The sequence below is a fragment of the Galeopterus variegatus genome, unplaced genomic scaffold (genome assembly GCF_000696425.1).
Source record: "Galeopterus variegatus unplaced genomic scaffold, G_variegatus-3.0.2 Scaffold2787, whole genome shotgun sequence".
Taxonomy (NCBI): domain Eukaryota; kingdom Metazoa; phylum Chordata; class Mammalia; order Dermoptera; family Cynocephalidae; genus Galeopterus; species Galeopterus variegatus.
In genome coordinates this window covers 75370-97287 of record NW_007728898.1, presented here as the reverse complement: position 1 = coordinate 97287, position 21918 = coordinate 75370, and the positions used below count along the sequence as shown (strand labels likewise).

Sequence of the window (21918 nt, the reverse complement as noted above, 5' to 3'; positions counted from 1 at the left end):
TTTATTTAAAAGGAAAAAACCCTCATATAGCTAGCATTTTAACATGCCTGATGTTACACTGTCTTAACGTAAAACAGAAAAACAATAAAATTAGAAGTCATCATCACTGTCATTCCTCTTTAATAGAAAAAAAACTTCTGAGGAAATAAGCAGGATATTAAACAAGATTTAAATGATGAAGCTAGTGATGATTTTAAGATCAGGGAGAAGACAATTTAAGTATCAATATTCCTTTTTCAAAAAGGTCACTACATCTTTAAAATAATGAGTTGGGGGCAATAACTTTGTCTAGTTGACATGTCAAACCAAAATTAATTCTAACATGTAATCTTGATAATCTATTCAATAGATTTAAATATATATACATTTTCATTTGGAGTTCTAATGGAGTTCCCTAGAGAAATTAGGGAAAAAACAGCCCTCTCTTTGACTCATATTGCAGCATCAATTATTCTAAATGTATTTTTCGCTTTCAGATCTACATGAAAGCAACTGCCTAAATGCTGCATTAAAACTGTTTATGTGTTAAAGCGTTCAAAGGGACTTTTAAAAGTAGAGTGATACTTCATTGGACAATAAAGTTGTTTTTGCTACTAGAAAATATATTTTAAAATAAAGATACAGTAAAATTGAAACCTACAGGCCATAACAAATGGGCTAAGTTATATCTAACCTTAAATTTATAACTATAGCTTCAATGGTGAATTTTATATGTGAATGATAAAAAAAATAGCTAAAGGTCCGTACCTTTGGGACTAACAGGCTTTCATTCAGAGACTTTATATTTATCAAACTGACAGAGTCTACTCTGCATTTGAAAGAAGTTGATTTCTTTCTGTTTTCTACTATTCCCTATGTGAATTCTGAGAAGCACATAACAAACAAGCCATGCACTTACCATGTCCTCTACAGAGTTGCATTTCTGGTGTGCTCCTTAAATTAATCTAAAACGTAATTTAAAATAATTTCCGCTCCTAAATCTAGACGAGGAACAGCCTGGAGGAGAAAACTATCAACATTAGTAAGGTAATATTTTAGAGCTCTGGTGGGAAAGAGACATGTTTAATTTTACTTGATTAAAACCACAGGGGTGTTTAACTCGGTTCCTCCATTAGGAAAGTGAATAAAATAAGCCAAGACCTTAAATGCTTATATTACAGAATTCTCACTGTCTCTTCTTTTCAGGGGCAAATTTAACCCAGCTGTCTTTCAATATAGTTAGGTCATGACCCTTAAAAATAGCAAAAGAGTGGCTGGGAAATGTGGATGACACCAACATCATCTTGCAGGAATTGCAGGAAGCTGTAAGTCTACAGATTCATTCATCTTCTTTTAATCTCATTTATATGAAAAAATACCTTTAAGTTTTCATACTGTTATACTGCAAATGAACTTTAATTTCTCGGTGAATTTATTTATGCATTTACTTGTGGTGCTTTAATAATTTTCTTTTAATGTCCTCTCGATGCGTATCATAAAAGCATGGTTCTCATCTATTTGAATTTCCGAAAGGTAGAATCAAAAACTAGATTCTAGGGAGGGATGATGTAGCATTGATTCCAGATTCAATGGACAAATTTTTATCCACCAGCAAATATCTGGTCATTAGAAAATAGGTTAATAATTTCAGAAATGTACAACATAAAAGGATCTTTGAAAGTATCTGTTCAATGCTCTTGTTTTTTAAATGAGGAGTATAGTGCTTAGAGGGGATAAATGACTTCTTGAAAGTAACAAGCTAGTTACAGACAAAGCCAGTACCCTAATTCAATGTTCAACGTACTTTGTGGTCAACAACAATACAGTTAGATAATCATTTAAGGTCTGCAGAGCAGAAACTTTAAATATTATGCATTTTTTGTGTATATTTTCAATCACTCAGTGATGTTTATTTCAGCAGCCTGAGGTTACAAACATATTAGAATTATTTAATTTGCCAATTAAAAATGGGCAAAGAACCTGAACAGACATTTCTCAAAAGAAGACATACGAATGGCCAACAAGCACATGAAAAAATGCTCACAATCACTAATGATCAGGGAAATGCAAATTAAAACCACAATGAGATATCATCTCACCTCAGTTAGAACTGCTATTATCAAGAAGACAGGAAATTACAAATGCTGGTGAGGATGGGGAGAAAAGGGAACCTTCCTACATTGTTGGTGAGAATGTAAATTGGTAGAGCCATTGTGGAAAACATTATGGAAGCTCCTCAGAGAAATAAAAACATCTACTTTTCAACCCAGCCATCTCGCTACTGGGTATATACCCAAAGGAAATGAAATCAATATATCAAAAAATCACCTGCAATCCCATGTTCATTGCAACAAAATGCAAAATAGCAAGGAGATGGAATCGACCTAAATGCCCTTCAACAGATGAATGGGTTAAAAACTCTGGTATATATACACAGTGAAATACTGTTCAGTTGTAAAAAGAAATTATACCGATCATTTGCAGCAACATGGATGGAAATGGAAACCATTGCATTAAATGAAGTAAGTCAGGAACAAAAAGACAAACAACCACATGATATCACTCATATGTGGAATCTAAAAAACAAGAAAGAAAGTTCCTATACAAGTAGGAAATAGAATAAAGGTTACCAGAAGCTGGGAGGGAAAGCGGGGAAAAGTGGTGGACTAACAGGTACTGTACTATCTACCCTAAGTGAATCATTTTGCAGTGTATGTATGTATTGAAACAACACACTGTGCCCCACAAATATTTACAAGTAAATGTTCAAACAAATTTTTAAAAATGCATACAGAAAATAAGGTTCAGTGAAGTGCTTGAATATGACTTTGCTTATAAGAAAAAAAGTCATTAAAGCATTGTTACCACCTGGAATTCAGAACAGCACTCTGTTTAAAGCTCAATGAGTCTATAAGTATATTATCATCTGGTTTACCTCGCCCAGCAGGTAAAATCTGCAAAGCACTAAGGTTGAACTTACTCATTACTACTGAATTAGTCAAATGACACCTGGAATTCAGAACAGCATTCTGTTTAAAGCTCAATGAGTCTGTAAGTATATTATCACCTGGTTTACCTCGCCCAGCAGGTAAATTCTGCAAAGCACTGAGGTTGAACTTACTCATTAGTGCAATCTATTTACATAGAATAGGTGTCATATTTGTTATATGTAGGAAACAGCATATGTATAATGACCAATAATTTACTAGACAATTAGGCAGCCCTCACTAAGGTAAAATATCTATATATATAAATATTAAGACCCTGGGCCACCTTATAGTGAAGAATATGGATCAAGAACCTGAATTCCAGCTTTACAACCACCTACCTGTGTGTCCAAGTCAGAGCAAGTTTACAACCTTCACTGAATCTCATGTCTCTCTTAATAATATATGTTACTGTACCTTACTAGGTTGAAGATGCAATGAAGCAAGAATTTCTAAGTGTCTAGCACAAAGAATAAACCCATTAAATTTTAGTGCCACTCTAATATGTCTTTCTAATAAAAGCAGTATCATTTACAATATGGGAACTATAAACATACAGATTGTATTTGTCCCTTTTAATCAAAATTTTATGGTATTGTTCACATAAGAGAAAAAGGTAAGACAAAGAAACTGTTTCTACAGCTCTTCATATGTCAAACTGAATTAAGACCCTGTGTTTCTAATTATTCTGCTGCCTGAGACCATCCCATTTTGACTGTCGAGCTTCTCTGCAGTTTCTAATGTTTCCTTCATCTCAGACACACACACGTGCCCAAACACAGTAAATCACAGTTAATTGCATGTCTTAAATTAAAAGACAAAAATAATGCACAATTAATTGGAGGAAATTGTCAGTTGGTGAATAAGTCCCACTCCTTACACCCTGTGCACAGGATGCATGCCAAATGCACATTCAAAGCCAAACAATTCAGTCCATGATACTGAGGAGAGGTGCACAGGCACAGCCCTTCTGCAGAGAAGTCTGGCCTGAAGAATCAAATGCTTTAAAACACACAACATTGCAACTACAGCATATATAGCTTTCTCTACAAGATGTTCAATATAGGACTGTGCACAATAGTAAGCAATTTGGGCTGACCCTGTGGCGGGTTCGGATCCTATATAGGAATGGCCAGTGCGCTCACTGGCTGAGCGCGGTGCGGGCGACACCACACCAAGGGTGTGGTGACCCTTACCGGTCATGAAAAAGACAAAAAAAACCCAATAGTAAGCAATTTGGGCTGACCCTGTGGCGGGTTCGGATCCTATATAGGAATGGCCAGTGCGCTCACTGGCTGAGCGCGGTGCGGGCGACACCACACCAAGGGTGTGGTGACCCTTACCGGTCATGAAAAAGACAAAAAAAAAACCCAATAGTAAGCAATTTGAACTAAAATGCTCATTGATAAGGGACTGATTAGAGATTAAGTTTGGGCCATTAATAGAAAAATCTCAGATATTTACAAATGATTTTGTCCTAATTAGTAACATGAGAAAATGTTCATCACATATTCTTATGTGAAAAATGTTTACAAAATTGTTTCCTTTTTTTGAAGATATATAATATGCAGATGAAGCAAGAGATGAGTGAAAGGAGGAGAAGGAGAAAGATACTGGGAAAATATATAATAAAAATGTTAACATTTGTCATCTCTGAGTTGTTCATACTTTCTAAATTAAAATTTTCTTTAAAAATCTTCCAAAGTTTTTAAAATTACATTTTAATTTGTGTCCAAATCTTATAAAACATTAGTCTTATTTAAAGATACATAATTTTTTAAGATGAACTTACCTGTTACAATAAAAACATCATCATAAAATTTAAAAAATAATCTCCAGTAAGCACATACATACAATCCTATTCTATACATGGTTATAGAAACAAGTCAACTTTACAAAAACGTATTTTATAAATATACAAAAAAAGTTCAGTACAATTAAATGTTCAATACAATAATATATTACAACAACTGCCTAAGAGTATATTAACATACCATAAGAAAATCACTGTAAATTCTTTTAAATTTATTGATGCTGACAAACTACAAAATATGTTCACAGTAAAGCCAATAAACTTGAATTTGGGAAACTGCAAACCTTCTCTCTTCCACCCACCTACTCTCTCATTATTTTCTACCTTGTAATAGAAAGACGTTACATCCAACCACCTAGTATAATTCTGATGCTAAAATCTGGCAATAAACAACACACACATTCTCTCTCTCTCTCTCTCTCTCTCTCTCTCTCTCTCACACACACACACACACACACACACACACACACACCTGGTTTCATCATTTTTACCAAAGTAGGTGAGGATAAACAACAAAGTTTTGCAATACAAGTTCAAAAAGCTCATGGAAAATGGAATTAAAAGGTAATATGAATCTCTCTATGAATTTTTGAAGCCCCCTTGTATATCACTAGTCATGCTACCTTTTATTTCATTTTTAGAGGAAAAGAATATACAAAACCCAACAGAGTAGGTTCATTCCAAAGGTATTCAATAGTCTAGTAACCTTGAAATAAAAAATAAACATTTCCTGCCCTCCCTTATTTATTAGGGAGTGGAGTGGGAAAAGATAATCATATTTCAGCAAAGGCCCATATCTCAACCTCAGGCATCTTTATGTCCCAAGGGTAATATTTTCATTCCATTCTTAATGGAACAAATTTCTAATCAGAATATGTATTCAAAAATAATTGAGGCAATGTAATGTCAACACATTATGCTGCCACCAGGCACCCCCTGGTTCTGGGAATCAACTGAACACCATCTCTGGTATGACAGCCTGTGCGATGCAGAAATGTCAGACTTGATGAAGGGAAGAGGAGATACCAAGGATACAACAGTTTTGCTCCCCACTGGGTGCTTCCCACAGTGTTTGAACAAAAGCTTCTAAGCTGGAAGAGGACAACCTTATTAAAACTTGTAAGAATGACGTAGAATGGGACCTAACTTTTAAATAGGAATAAGTACCTACTTTTATAATGTTACCGATACTTCAAACAATAGTCACTTCTGGAAAGGTTTATATTGCCCTAGATTTCTAAATTACTAAAGCCTTAGGGCAAGGTACACTCAACACATCCTACAATACTCAGAAAAGGTCCAGAGGTTTAAATTCCAGTGTCATCAAGTTTTGCAAAATATTGGTAATTGCTGAAGCTGAGTGATGGCAATAGGGTTCATTATACTATCTTTCTACTTTTGAGTGTGTTTCACATTTTCATAATAAAAAGTAAAAAAAAGAAAAGATTTCCTTGAATATATTTTAGGCTCAAAATTTTACTGACTTTTCCTTTGGAAACATATATTAATGAGATCTGACTTATGCTTATGATTATTTAAGACTCTAACAAGTAGTTTTAATTTCATAAAAATCTACCAAGCATTATGTTTTATGTTATCATAAAAATGAAAAAAAAAAATTCCTTTATTCCCAAAAAATTTTTACCATGATCTATGATGACATAAGAAGTTAACCTAAACAAATGCAGTGCCACCATCTGCCTGGCATTCTCACAGTGTGACAAAAGAGACTGGTAATTAACTGCTTTCCTACCGAAATCTGCCAGCTTTAACTCCCCCGTGTCACTGATCAGAAGGTTCTGCGGTTTCAGGTCTCTGTGCAAAATATAACGCTGGTGGATGTAAGACAGCCCTCGCAGCAACTGAAATAAAAACAACTGAAAAAATAGGGAGACAAAAGTTAAAATCTGAACATAGATAAATGCCATTATCTACATACAGTCTACCATGTACCTGTATTTAAGTGAAAATGGGTACCCATCACTAAATTTCCCACCAAATTATTTGAACAGAATGTGCATTTACATTAGCATGTAAATTCTTAATTTAAGAAGTAAATCTGAGAATTTCTGACAATCCTATTATATCAACTCAGAGTGTGATACCTCCTTTGCCAAAGAGATCTACACTCCAATCTGTGTTCAATAAATTAAGCAAAATGTAAAGAATCAATTCTTTATTTTATTTTTTCAGGCCTAAAATGATTTTTGAGAGAAAAGATCTATTCACAACACTATAAAGAAACAGAATTTTCTGTTTTACCAAGTTTAGGTAAGTGTGCATAGTTAATGCCATAAAAATGACATAACATGGTACCCATGGATTCACCAATTAATATGCTGTAAGGAATGGAAAGATAAGATGATTTGAAATAATCAAAACAAAAACAGTCACATGGTGCAATTAATACTACATTGTAATTATAGTTATTTTGTGCATATGGCCATAGAGATTAGGCTGTTGCCTAAAGACAGACATGTACCATCACTAATTACAGAGCAGACCCATCCTAAAAGGAAAGGAAATACACAAAATAGAGAAGTCAAGAATTCATTCTAGAGCAGTACTTTTGCAAGAAATAATTTAAGAACTGACTGATGGCCTTCTCTGTGAAGTTTCATATTGGATCATTCTCTTTTGATAACAAAAAGTGTGATTCATTAGGCTTCCCAATATTCTGCTGATGAAAAAGAGAATATTTTAAAACAATTCACTTGCCAAAATCATCCTAATTGACATAGTTTTTAAAAAATAAATCCGCTAAAACAAAAATAAAAGCAAGTGTTCTTACTTTTAAGTGCCACTAATATTCTAGTCTATATGACTAGCTGGTAACAAAAGGCAGTTTCAGAGAAATTTTAGATGAGTTGTAAGAGATCGATGGTATGAGGATTCTGGAATGTTCAAATGGAAAAGACTGGCAACTCCTTGAGGGCCCTGGAAGCCAGCATTTCTGGAATGTTCCGACTAAATAGGGGTGATAAAAGCAAAGTAATTTTTTTTTACAGGGAGGATACCTTGAAATAATGGTAAGATTAATTCATCTCAAATCTTTGTATGTGGTAATATGTATGGTGCAAGGAAGGGCTGGAAGCATTATTTCCAGAGAAAAAGTACCAGAAAACAAAAGTCTGTTCTGTGCTAGCAAAGATTAAAATACTAGCTCAACAACCTCAGGGAGCAAATATCTCTCTAGAATTCTCTTCCTCTCAAGCCATCCTGTACAGGAGATGGAAAGACTTGAGTTAACACCATCACCAGCAGCTTCTAGCTTCATTCCTCACTTCTAATACCCACTGCATCCTGAAGCCTGAAGCTTACAATTCATAAGAAAACCCATGCTCCTTTAGTTTAGAATGAGTGAGCAAATAAAAGCATTTTGTGTTTTCAGAGGCTTAAACATACAGAGAGAGAGAGAGAGAGAGAGAGAGAGAGAGAGAGAGGCAGATACAACACATAATAAACTTCATTTAAAAAATAAACCAATTTTGTAAAGAAACAGTTTGGCATTCTACAACATGCTAACTGATCTTTGGGACCTAGCAGAAACTTATCAGAATGTGATGGTCCATTTAACCGTGGCAATGCATTTTAATTTAACAAGCACATAACACTCACTGTGTGCCAGCTACTGTTCTATGCATCATAGAATACCACCCCATTTATCCTCTGTAACAATTTTAATGAGGTGGGTACTACTATTATTTCCCTGTTAGTGATAAGGAACCTGAGTGCAGTTTTTCAAGATCACAAGGCAATTAAGTGGCAGAGCCAGGGCTCAAATGGAGACAGTCTGACTCCAAAGTCTATGTCCTTAACCACCCCAATATAGGAATCTTGGCCAGAAATCAACAGAAGTAGGCAGTGTTGATAAAGAAGCTTCTTCCTCCAACTGATAGTATAAAATCTGAGCATCTAATAAATAACATGGCTTCTCAGGACACTTAGCTGAGCACCAATTCCAACTGGGTGCTCAGGCATTACTACTCTACATTCCCAGGCTCCAAGCAACCTTGCCCACCCCCACACTCAGAGCATGCTACTCTTCAACTCTGTACCTCTGTCTTTGCCTCTTCTCTGTCAGAAAAGCCCTCTGTACCCTCTACCTACTAATCTCCATGGATTCCTAAGGTCTCTCCTTAGGAAACACTTCTCCCTGGAGCCTTGCTTGACCACCTCCCTGGGTCCCCACCCTCTCCAAATCTCTGCAAGGCAATCATCTGTGCTCCCAGAGCAGTCTCTGCATACATCTAGCACAGTGTGGAATTTCTCCTGCCTCCTATAGACCGTGTGCCTTAACCATCTTCATAACCTGGGCACATAATTGGCACTCCTATACCAGTAATGTGATTACTGAACCAAATTTGGAGACATCTGGATGGCAGCAGATAAAAAAAATAACAGATAGGAAATGCTAGAATGGGATTCTCTAGAATCTAAGGGCAGAAGTGGATAGATCAAGCATTCCCAAAGGGCAATACTACCTTTACCAATTAGTAAAAATAAATAATCCTCCTATTAATACAGAAGCTATGCAAACAGGACATCATATTAAAGGACTGAGAAAATAAGTATTAGGAAATGGTGCAACTACATACTCCAATAATAAACACATACATGACAAACTAAGTCCTACATGTGGCAAATACAACCCCAAACAAATTATTAGCTCTTTGAGCAGTGCAGAAATTAAGTCAGAACAAATGTCCATAAAATAAATTCATTTAGGGTTTATTAAGTGCTAACCATATATGCCAGGCACTGTCATGCAAGAGGGATGCAAAGACGATTAAGATATAAGATTTGGTCCCTGGACTTGAGGGACTCACAGCCTATTGGGTATGACAGACACATAAATAGAGCACTAGCACTGAAAGCGATCTCCATTGTAACAGCAATGCAAACAGAGCGAACCGAAGGCACAGAGGAAGGAGGATTTAACAACAACAAAAGAAGTAGTAGAATTGATTCTGCCTTTACAAGAAAAACAGCCTGTGAGAAGGGAATGAATCACAGGGAACTTGCCACTCTGAAAACGTAATTCATTGCACATAAAATTTTAACAGGAAACTGAGTTGAGCATTCACTAGACACAGAAGTTGAAATGATGCTGTGATAAGCCCCTTGCTATTCTGAGGGAGAAGTTGAGGAGCCCAAGCAAGCAGGTACAACATAAGAAGAAAAACTCAAATGAGAGAAGACAATATATAAAACTGTAAACCAACAGACTTCATTGAAACCATAAGGAAACTAGTTGTTTCACAAATAATGTTTTAACGTGTTTAACAGAATATGCTGGTAGCTGGGGTGGGAAGGCTCTGAGGAAGCAGGGCCTTGCTGAGTTAGTAAACTGCCTTAGGGACTCCTGTTTGGGACTGCCCTGTGAACTCCGGTCTTGGGGATTTCTTCATTTAGATGAGCTGGCAAGTAACCAACTTTCCCATTTAAATTCTTTGGAAGGCCATTTCACTCAGTTGTTGTATAAACCACAACACAACAAGCTACACTTGATCTTTTGTGAAAAATCAGAGGACACTGCGAGAACAAGAAGGACCACCAAAGAGGAGGCCACACACAGAGAAAGAGTAAGAATCAGCTTTGCTGATAAAACTTGTACTGAAAAGAAAAGGAGCGAGACTAAAACTAACTGACGGCTTAAAGGCTATTCCAAGTACATCTACATATATTACTTAATCCTTTCTCTCTCTAAGCCTGCATTTTTCCTTTTTTATATAAATAAGAAAACTAAAGCTCTAAAATAAAAAGAAACTTACTCAAAGTCATCCGATCATCATTCATCACTTGTCAACTTTCCAATACAACTCATTATTTTAAATGAGGTGGATTCCAAATAAATGTACGGATGAATACACTTATACAACTAATATAATCAAAGTGCTTTTATTATTAAGTGAATCTAAGTTTGTAAAAGCCTCAATTAGCATATGATGTAATAAGCACATTATTATTGAATTCCTGTTTTTGCTATTTAAAATCTTCTTAGAAATAAATAACATAGTAGAAGAGAGCTTCGTGTACTGAAGTTGACAAACTAACAGATTTGAAACTCTCTTTCTTTCTACTGTAATAGCCATAAGATCATCCTAAGAATACTTTGTTGCTGTTGAAAATTTTATTAAATATTAAAAGAGATTCCTCCATATCTGTCAGTATGGCCACTGAAGAATTATATTCTAGTTTGAATATGTTGGGCCGGCCCAGTGGCGCACTGGATAGTGCGCCGCTTGGGAAGCATGGCGGCGCTCCCGCTGAGGGTTCGGATCCCACATACAGACCGGTTCCCGCTCACTGGCTGAGCGAGGCGCGGGAGCAACGCCGAGGGTTGCGATCCCGTTGCCGGTCCCCGGTCCGGTATGGGGGCAACACTGAGGGTTGCGATCCGTTGCCAGACACGGAAAAAGACAAAAGACAAAAAAAAAAAAAAAAGAATATGTTCACTTTCTGCAATAAAAGCCTCCAATGAGAAAATGCCTTTAATAGCAATGATATACATAACAGGACACTTTTGCCAGCAGCAGTTCTATCTTTAGCTCAGTTGTCTTGCCATCTCCAGCAGGAAATAGTTCACACTCTGAGTGACATGGCATAAACTTCTCGGGAATATTCCTTAATACTCCATCTATTCCCTTCTGAAACTCTTTAGAGTTTAACGAGGTAGAAAACATCAAGATAAGGTCTTCTATCACAATATCTAAAGTACGTAGATAAAAAGCACACACTATTGGACTCAATATGTTATATATATTACTCAGAAGAATTACCAGAACTTTCAGTAAGCAACAAATTTTACAACCAACCCTCTCATTAATGTTTAAAAATGGGATATTGGGGGTACAGGGTCCCACCTACAATGACAGTGACCTCACCCAGAGCACCTTATTTCAATGGCAAAGCTGCAAAGTGTCCAAGTATCTCTCTTGGGGACACAGGGACCCACCCATGACTGCAGCAGCCTTACCCAGAGTAGCATATTCCAACTGTGGTCCTGCAGAGCAACTCAGTGTCTCTCTTGAGGTAGCAGGGCTCTACCCATGACACCAGCAACCTCACTCAGAGCAACCCGTTTCAATGGTAAAGGTGCAAAGCACACCAGCATCTCTCTTGGGAGACACAGAGGCTTGCCACAGCTACAGAGACCTCTCCAAGAGTGGCCCACTCCAGATTAGCAGCTAAAGAGTGCCCCAGCATCTCCCTTGGGGGCACAGGATCCCACCCATGGCCCCAGTGACCACATCCAGCATTGCCTACTCCTGCTGAAGAGCTGCAGAGTGCCCCCAGAGCCTCCTTTGGGAGCACAGGGCCAGAAAGAAGTACCAGTGAGGCCAGCCTGAGTTTCCCACTTCAGCTGTTGAGCTACTGAGCATCTCACTGTCTCTTTCAAAGTCCAAGGTCCTAATCTTAACCCCAGAAACCCCACCTAGGGTCACCCATAAAAGTTGAGGAGCTTCAGAGCACTCCAACATTTTTCCCAAGAGCTCAAGACTTCATCCACAACCCCTACAACTCAGCCCAGTGTCACCCATTTCAGTAAGGAACTGCCAAGTGCTCTAGTGCCTAGGTCATGGAGGTACTCACAGACAGCTCCAACACTGAATGCAGTCAAAGAAATCACACAGAGACTACACTACTGCATTCACCAAACTTAAAACACCTTATTCAACTGTCACTATAAAACACATCTACAGGAAAGAGTCTCTCCCTTCAAAAGCTATTCAAGAATATTAGGAGAAGCAATTGTTCCACCAGACACCCACACATCAACATAGGATATAAGAAACATGAAAAAAAAAAAAGTAAATGTGACACCCCCAAAGGAATACAGTGATTTCTAGGACCAGACCCCAAAGAAAAGAAAGCTGATGAAAAGCATGGAAAGAAATTCCAAACAATAATCTTAAGGAAACTCAATGAGATACAAGAAAAAACAGATAGACGACACAACAAAATGAGAAAAACAATTCAGGATCTGAATGAGAAATTGAACTAAGAGATATTGTAAAAAAGGACCAACTTTTTAAATTCATTGGAATTGAATAGTTCATTCAATGAAATTAAAATACAACTGAAAGCTTAAGCCATAGATTAGACTTAAGTAACAGGCTACATCAAACAGAAAAAAAGTTTCTGAACTTGAAGACAAATTTCTTGAAATAACCCAGTTGGACCAAAACAAAAAAGAAAAAGAAAAGAAAAGAAAATTTTGAAAAATGAAGAAAGCCTATGAGACCTATGGAAAAAACTTTATGCATACAAACATCCATAAGTGTTGCAAAAAAAGGAAGAGAATGGAAAAGGATTCAAAAACATATTCAACAAAACAGTAGCTGGAAAATTACGAAATATTGGGAGAGATATGAACTTCCAGATCCAGGAGGCTAAAAGATTTAACCCAAAAATGTCCTCTCCAAGACACATAATAGTCAAATTGTCAAAAGTCAAAGACAAAGAGAGAATTCTAAAAACTGCCAGAGAAAAGTGTCAAGTCACCTATAAGGGAATCCCCATCAGACTAACAGCAGATTCTCAGCAGAAACCTTATAGGCCATGAGACAGTGGAATGATACAATCCAAGGGCTGAAACAAAAAAACTGTCAGCTGAGAATATTAAACCCAGCAAAGCTATCCTTCAGAAATAAAGGAGAAACAGTCTCTCTCTGTCAGACAAATAAAAATTACAGGAATTTACCACCACAAGACCGCCCTACAAGAAATCCTTAAGGGAATCCTACATGTGGAAGCAAAAGAACAACTACCATCATGATAACACATAAAAAAACAAAACTAACTGCTTGAGCAGATACTCAAATGAGAAAGGGGGAGAAATTATTTCTTATCCTACAAAAAAAAAAAAAAAAACTATCAGACAGCAAAGACAAGCAATAAAAAAGAAAGGAACAAAAGATACGTAAAACAACCACAAACAATTAATAAAATGTGAAGAGTAAAGCAATATGTTTCACTAAAAACCTTAAATGAAAAATGGATTAAATTCCCCATTTAAAAAGATATACACTGGCTGAATAGATTAAGAAACTAGACACAGCTAGATGCTGCCTACAAGAAACTCACTTCACCTATAAAGACACACATAGAATAATAGTGAGGGGATAGAAAAAGATATTCCATGCAAATGGAAACCAAAAATGAACAAGAGTGGCTATACTTATATCAGAAAAAATAGACTTAAACCAAAAACAATAAAAAGAGATAAAGAAGGGCATTATATAATGATAAAGGAATCATTTCAGCAAGAGGATATGACAATTATAAATACAGATGTACACAACATCAGAGCACCCAGATATATAAAGGAAATATTATTGGATCTAAAGGGAGAGACAGACCCCCAATATAATAATAGTTTGGGCTTCAATACCCCTCTCCCAGCATTGGACAGATCATCTAGACAAAAAAATCAGCAAAGAAACATTGGATTTAAATTGCACTTTATACCAAATGAACTTGACAGACATTAACATAACATTCCATCCTAAAATTACAGAATACACAATCTTCCCATTAGCAAATGGGTCATTCTCCAGGATACACCACATATTAGGCCAAAAGTCAAGTCTCAACAAATTAAAAAGAAGTGAAATCATATCAAGTATCTTTTCCGACCAATATGGAATAAAACTAGAAATCAATAACAAGTGAAACTTTGGAAACTATACAAATACATGGAAATTAAGCAACGTGCTCCTGAATGACCAATGGGTCAAAGTAATTAAGCAGGAAATAAAAAAAAAATTTTTTTTCTTGAAACAAATGAAAATATAAGCACCTCACACCAAAATCTATGGGATATTGCAAAGGCAGTACTAGGAGGGAAGTTTATTGCAAAAAGTACTTGCATCAAAAAAGTAGAAAGATTTCAAATAAACAACCTCACAATACACCTCACAGAACTAGAAATGCAAGAACAATCCAATCCCAAAATTAGTAGATAGGAAGAAATAATAAAGATCAGAGCAGAACTAAAGGAAGTAGAGTAAAAGGAAAGATATAAAAGACTGTTGAAACAAAAAGTTGTTTTGAGAAGACAAACAAAACTGACAAACCATTGGGGCTGGCCCAGTGGTGCACTGCTACAGTGCGCCGCTTGGGAGCGTGGCGGCGCTCCCGCCGAGGGTTCGGATCCCACGTACAGACCGGCCGCTCACTGGCTGAGCGAGGTGTGGGCGCAGCGCCGAGGGTTGCGATCCCGTTGCCGGTCCCGGTCCGGTACGGGTGCGACACTGAGGGTTGCGATCCGTTGCCAGTCACGAAAAAAGACAAAAAAAAGGAAAAAAAAAACCAAAACTGACAAACCATTAGTTGGACTAACAAAGAAAAAAGAGAGAAGACCCAAATAACAAAAATCAGAAATGAAAAAGGACAAATTATAACTGATGCCACAGAAATACAAAGAATCATTAGATACTATTATGAACAACTATATGCCAATAAATTTGACAATCTGGAGAAAATGGATAGATTTCTGGACACATACAAATTACAAAGACTGTACCAAGAAGAAATAGAAAATGTGAACAGACCCATAATAAGCAAGCAAATTGAATCAGTAATAAGCAGTTTCTCAACAAAGAAAAGCCCAGGACCAGACGTTTTCACTGCTGACTTCTACCAAACTGTTAAAGAAGAATTAACACCAATTCTTCTCAAACTATTAAAAAAATTATCAAAGTTCAGGGTATTCTCCCAAACTCATTTTATGAGGCAGCATCACCCCGATATCAAAATTAGACAAAGATACAACAAAAAAAGAAAACTACAGTCCAACATCCTTGATGAACATAGATGCAAAAATTCTCAACAAAATACTAGAAAACAGAATTCTACAACACATCAAAAAGATTATACACCATGATCAAATGGGATTTATTCCAGGGATGTAAGGAGGGTTAACATATTCAAAATCAATAAATGTGATACACCATGTCAACAAAATGAAGGACAAAAATCTATGATCATCTCAATTGATGCAGAAAAAGCATTTGATAAAATTCAACATCCCTTCCTGATAAAGACTCTTAACAAATTAGGTATAGAAGAAAAGTATCTCAACACAATAAAGGCCATATATGACAAAACCGCATCTAACATCATCCTGAATGGTGAAAAGTTGAATGCATTTCCTCTAAGAGCAGGGAGAAGATAAGGATGCCCACTCTTACCACTCATATTTAACATAGTACTGGATGTGCTAGCCAGAGAAATTAGGAAAGAGAAAGATATAAGGGGCATCCAAATTGGAAAAAAAGAAGTCAAATTGTCCCTGTTTTGAGGTGGTATAATCTTATATATAGAAAAACCTAAAGACTCCACCCAAACTTTTAGAACTGATAAACAAATTCTGTAAAGTTGTAGGATACAAAATCAATATACAAAAAATGAATAGTATTTCTATACAACAACAATGAACTAGGAGAAAAAGAAATGAAATAAGCAATCCCATTTACAATGGCTACCAAAAAAATAAAATACCTATGAATAAATATAAGCAAGGAGGTGAAAGATCTCTACAATGAAAACTACGAAACACTTATGAAATAAATTAAAGAAGACACAAACAAACAAAATTTAAAGAAATTCCAACTTCATAGATTGGAAAAATTAATATTGTCAAAATGACCATACAACGCAAAGCAATCTATAGATTCACTGCAATGACTATCAAAATACAAATAACATTCTTTAAAGAAATAGAAAAAACAATCCTAAAATGTATATGGAACCAAAAAGGCCTCAAATAGCCAAAGCAATCCTGGGCAAAAAGAATAAAGTGGGAGGCATTACATTACCTGACTTGAAAATATACTACAAAGCTATAATAACCAAAACAATATGGTACTGGCAAATAGACACATAGATCAATGGAACACAATAGAGAACTCAGAAATAAATCTATGCATCTATAGCAAACTGATCTTTGACAAAGGCTCTGAGAAATACATTGGGGAAAGAACAGCCTCTTCAATAAATGGTGCTGGGAAAACTGGATATCTATATTTAGAAAAACAAAACTAGATCCCTATCTCTCAACATTTACTGAAATCTCCTCAAAATGAATTAAATACCCAAAACTATAAGACTTCTAGAAGAAAACACAGGAGAAACACTTCAAGACATAGGACTAGGAAAAGATTTTATGAATAAGATCTCAAAAGCTCAGGCAACAAAAGCAAAAATAAATAGGGATATATCAAACTAAAAAGCTTCTGCACAGCAAAGGAAACAACCAACAGAGTGAGGAGACAACATGCAGAGTGGGAAAATATATTTGCAAACTATGCATCTGACAAGGGATTATATCCAAACTATACAAGGAACTCAAATAACTCAATAACAGAAAAACAAATAACCCAATTACAAAATGGACAAAGGAGCTGAATAGACATTTCTCAAAAGAAGACATGCAAATGGCCAACAAGTCTATAAAAAAATCCTTAATATCATTAATAATCAGAGAAATGCAAACCAAAACCACTCAGAGATCATCTCACTGTAGTTAGATTAGCAATTATAAAAAAGACAGAACATAAAAATGCTGGCAAGTATGCACAGAAAGGGGAACCTGTTGGTAGGAGTGTAAATTAGTATGGCCATCTTGGCAAACAGTGCAGAGGTTTCACAAAGAACTACAGCTGGAACTACCATACAGTCCAGCAGTCCTGCTACTTGGTATTAAACCCAAAGGAAGAGAAATCATGTTGAAGGGGAACTTGTACTCCCATGTTCATCACAGGTTTATTCATAATACAGAAGATTTGGGACCAACCTAAATGTCCATCAACAGACAACTGGATAAGAAAATGTGGCACATATACACAGTGGAATACTGAGCAGCCAAAAAAGAATGAAATTCTGCCATTTGCAGCAGTATAGATGAGCTTGGAGAAAATTATTTTAAGAAAAATAAGCCAGGAATAGAAAGAGACTACAACACGTTCTCACTCATATTTGGGAGCTAAACAACAACAAAAATAATAAGTTGAACTTTTAAAAGTAGAGTGTTGAACTGTGATTACTAGAGGCAGGAAAGGGGAGTGGGAAGAGGGATAATAAGAGGTTGGCTAATGGACATAAAACTACAGCTATGGAAAAATAAGTTCCATTGGTGTAGGGTAGTGCTAGGCATCTATAATTAACAATAATTTATTGTATGTTGTCAAATGACTAAAAGATAGGAGTTTAAATATTCTCATCACAAAGAAACAATAAGTTTTTGCCATGATGAATTTGCTAGCTACTCTTGATTTGATGACCACATGCTGTGTACATGTATTGAAATATAACTCTGTACCCGATATGTATGTACAATCAATATGTTTTAATTAAATAAAATTAACAAAAATAATAATTAAAAGATAAAGATGTGAGATTAGATGCTGTTTTTCTCAATGTCTAGAGTCATTTAGATTCTATGAATGGTCAAAAATACATAGATTATTTAATATATGTGTCACTCAACATCTTGCAAATTTTTAAGGTATGAATCAACTTCCTTTAAGGAATATTCATGGTCTCTTAGGGCTTACAGGAGACTTTTAAGGGGTTAGCAATGGACCCTACCCCTTATGGTACACCAGCAATTTCTTATAATCACAGCCACGTTACTTTCCACCACCTGGAGACTATTTTTAACATCTCTGTATCTTAGGTTTCTCATTTTGAAAATGACTGGCTGAGTCATATACCTTTAATAGCCAATTATGTTATAATATTATATCACTTCATAATTTTATGAATAACAGAAATGGAGGGAACTCTATCAATCAAAAAACTGTAATAACTACTGTTTATTGAGTGCTTACTATGACAGACATTGTGCTAAAAGTTTTCTATTCATTGGTTAATTTAATCCTCATAACAACCCTACCATTTAGATATTACTATCCCTATTTCACAGATAAAGAAATAAAGTCTCAATGAAATTAAGTGAATTGGCCAAAGGGATACATAGCAAGTAAGAGGTAATACTGACATTTAAATTCATTTTGTCTTACTCTGACACAAGTAAGAGTACTGCTACAAAAAACCAACCAACCAACCACACAAACAAAAACCCCACATACTATCTGATTAAAGTAGTTACACATTGTATGAAAAGCTACAAAATGTGATACTGGAAGATAAACCAAAGTTGCACTTGGGTAAAAAATACTTCAAATAATATGTTCCATATTTAGCCACTGAATCATTAAAAAACCCATAGGCTTCACAAACACTGAGTATCCAACTTTCTAGAAATTAAAATAATTAAAAACTTTGAGCCCCAAAATATCTACTAAATGTCAAAATATTTCATAATATGCATCAGATAATGGTTTTATTGCAAGATTAGGTCTTCTTTAATATTTAAAAAGCACAGGATGATTACTTACGATTTATTCCATTTTTGTTGAGTTTCAAAATACTTAATGCAAATATTTAATCCTAATTTGTAATATTATGTATCTAAAACATACCCAATACCCAAATAGTTTCTCCTTTACAAAGTATCATTCTAATTCCATGTATTGAATTTTTAAGTAATACTTAGAAAGTAGTACAGAGATATAAGAGAGATAGAAATAAACCTTAGCTATTCAACATTACTGTTTATTTTATGTGTCACTCTGGATATATTTGACAGTCTTAAGTGTTCTGCTGGGATGGTGTAAGACAGAAGTATTCATGCCAGGGCATCAGGTCACATGTGTACTTTTTTGCAATGTTTCTCATATAGGTCTAGCTCTTAGGAAATGAGTAGCAGGGGGAATTTGTCGTGTCACTTTTCTACCCTTTTTGAGTTCTTCCATTCTACTTTCTACTGCTGCTTCATTCCACTCCCTCAAGGCCCTGAGATACATATTTCATCATTTCTAGATAATGTAACAAGTTAACTTACATTCTCTAAGCTCTCTGAACATTAAAACGTTTCTCCTAAAGATGATAACTTTCTGGGGCGGAGTAACTAAAAAAATCAGAGTTTCAGGTACTTGGGCAAGCTCTTGGGGAAATACTACTTCCAGTTTCTATGATGCTTTCTGTGATCCTTGAGCTTACCAAGCAAGTTGGCCTCCCAGTCCACCCTCTCTGCTTCAATGAAGTGGTAAATACCAAGCACAGTGTTGTTTCAGGCATGGAGGTGCCCACAATGAGCAGGTGGTTTGAAGCCATGGGATCTAGAGCTGGGAGACTTATAAGGCACAAAATGGGGTTTGTGTGACAGATCTTCCTTTTGCCTAGTTCTACAAAAGAAGATCTAGTATAGTAAGTAGGTTTCCAAGTTATTAGGGTTTGTATACAGGATGATGAAAGTAGGGAGGGTTGAGTCTTCCATTTAGTAAAAGCTGGTCATTAGCCTAAAAATATTTTTAGTACTAAAAATATTGCCTAGCTAAGCAGAATCTCTTAAAGACAAGATGGTCAAACTTCAGCTGTTGGATTTAATAGCTACCCAACATAATTTTCCAAGAAGAAAACTGAAATGGCTGTTCCAAGAAATTCAGATAACACGATCGTCTCCCAATATTGTCAAGTTTGTGTTTGTCAGAATTATACAACTGACATAAGTGCTTTTTAGAACTACTAATAGCATGAAACACAAATCGGTCAATGGAGAGTCAACAATTCTTTCTACTCGATTTCATTTGGGAATGTATGATTCCTTCCCCAATTACAGGGCCATTCTCTTCTACACACAATGAAAGTAAATAAATATTCAGAGTTTAAATGGTTTTACTGCCTAAAGTAACATCTTAGACACTACATCAACATAAATTGTCTTAATATCAATTGAAAAGGCTAATATAACTTAAAAGAGAGAGAGAGAGAGAGAGAGAGAGAGAGAGAGAGAGAGAGAGAGAGAGAGAGAGAGAGAGATGTGGACTGAAAATTTGACCAAGGTGATGAATCTTGAGTTTAAATGTCTTGGAGAAAGTTATACCAAAGAGAAAAGTTAATTTCAAATGGAATGTAAAATTTAGAGACGTGAATTTGGATACATATGATCAACAAACCTCTCTCTATACCCTCTCAGAGAGGTCTGAATAGAAATTTATGCATTAATAATAAAATACCCATGAGCTTGTCACATGACAGCTGTTCCTATCCAGGACAATCACAAAAATCCCTAGTAGTGTGTGTGCATACTATACTCCATTATTTGTACTGATTTCCCTCCTGGGGCTTCATGCCTGTCTAGGAAAACATGCAAACAAAGGAGTCAGGATCCATCTCAAGCTGGAGAGAGCCAAAGTGAAAGGCTTGAAGCCCAGGAGGGTGTTCCCCTTATTCCCAGTGGATACTCCACAAATTGAGTACTTCCATTTTACAATTAAAGCATGTGACATACTTCCAATGATTATCAGCATTTCATCATTCTTTGGGGTGATTTCTTTTCAGTCTGGGTTTTAAAGCACCTCTAGGTGTTTTACTATTTAATTAGCTGGACTTGATTCCAAATTGTTACAAGCAGATCAGCAGATAATGGCAAGGATGTAAAAGACATGTTCTGAACAACTGAATGCTGGCCCCACATCTCACCAGAAAATTCAATGCTCAGATCCTCTCTCAATGTCCAACACAATATGAACTGACAAGTGGAATTTCATTTTTTTAAACTGTTAAACTTCTATTTTTTAGATATGGCACATTATTTTGTTATAACAAAAATAGGATGAAAATGTTCAAAAGAACCTGGACAGGCTCTGAGACTAGCTGTCAAATTTTTAAAACACTCTTTAATGGCCTCATGAAATAATTATATTTCCTAAAATACAGGATGAGGAAAGGGTCTATAATATTCACAGTAATGCACAGTAGGAAATCGATGCAAGCTAAATGAGAGCTCTAATGAAGAATATGGAGAAAATTGAGTGTAGTTTGATTTTCTATCTGAACATTAGAAATTCTCATTTAGGAATCAATTCTGGGAGCCATCTGTATACGACAATCTTAATTTGGCATAACATTATTCTGTCTGTTATACACCTGCTTGTTCTCTGGACTATGAAAGAAAAATAGCAACTTTTCCACCATCATAAACTTCATACCTTTTTATTAGTATATCTATTGTAATGTAAAATAAAAATCAGTTTTATGCCAATAGGATTTAGATACTTCAGGGAA

At 35.8% G+C, this 21918-nt stretch overlaps 1 protein-coding gene across 1 annotated transcript in view; it reads right to left on the bottom strand.

Moving 5' to 3' along the window:
- LOC103598924 (cyclin-dependent kinase 14) overlaps window positions 1-21918 on the bottom strand; it is a gene marked incomplete at its 3' end in the record, with an annotated part of 215166 nt that overhangs the window by 148260 nt on the left and 44988 nt on the right. Inside the window, exon 3 of the mRNA XM_008582988.1 lies at window positions 6533-6656. Within this exon, the coding sequence (XP_008581210.1) occupies window positions 6533-6656 (124 nt within the window). The remainder of the gene's footprint in view (window positions 1-6532; window positions 6657-21918) is intronic.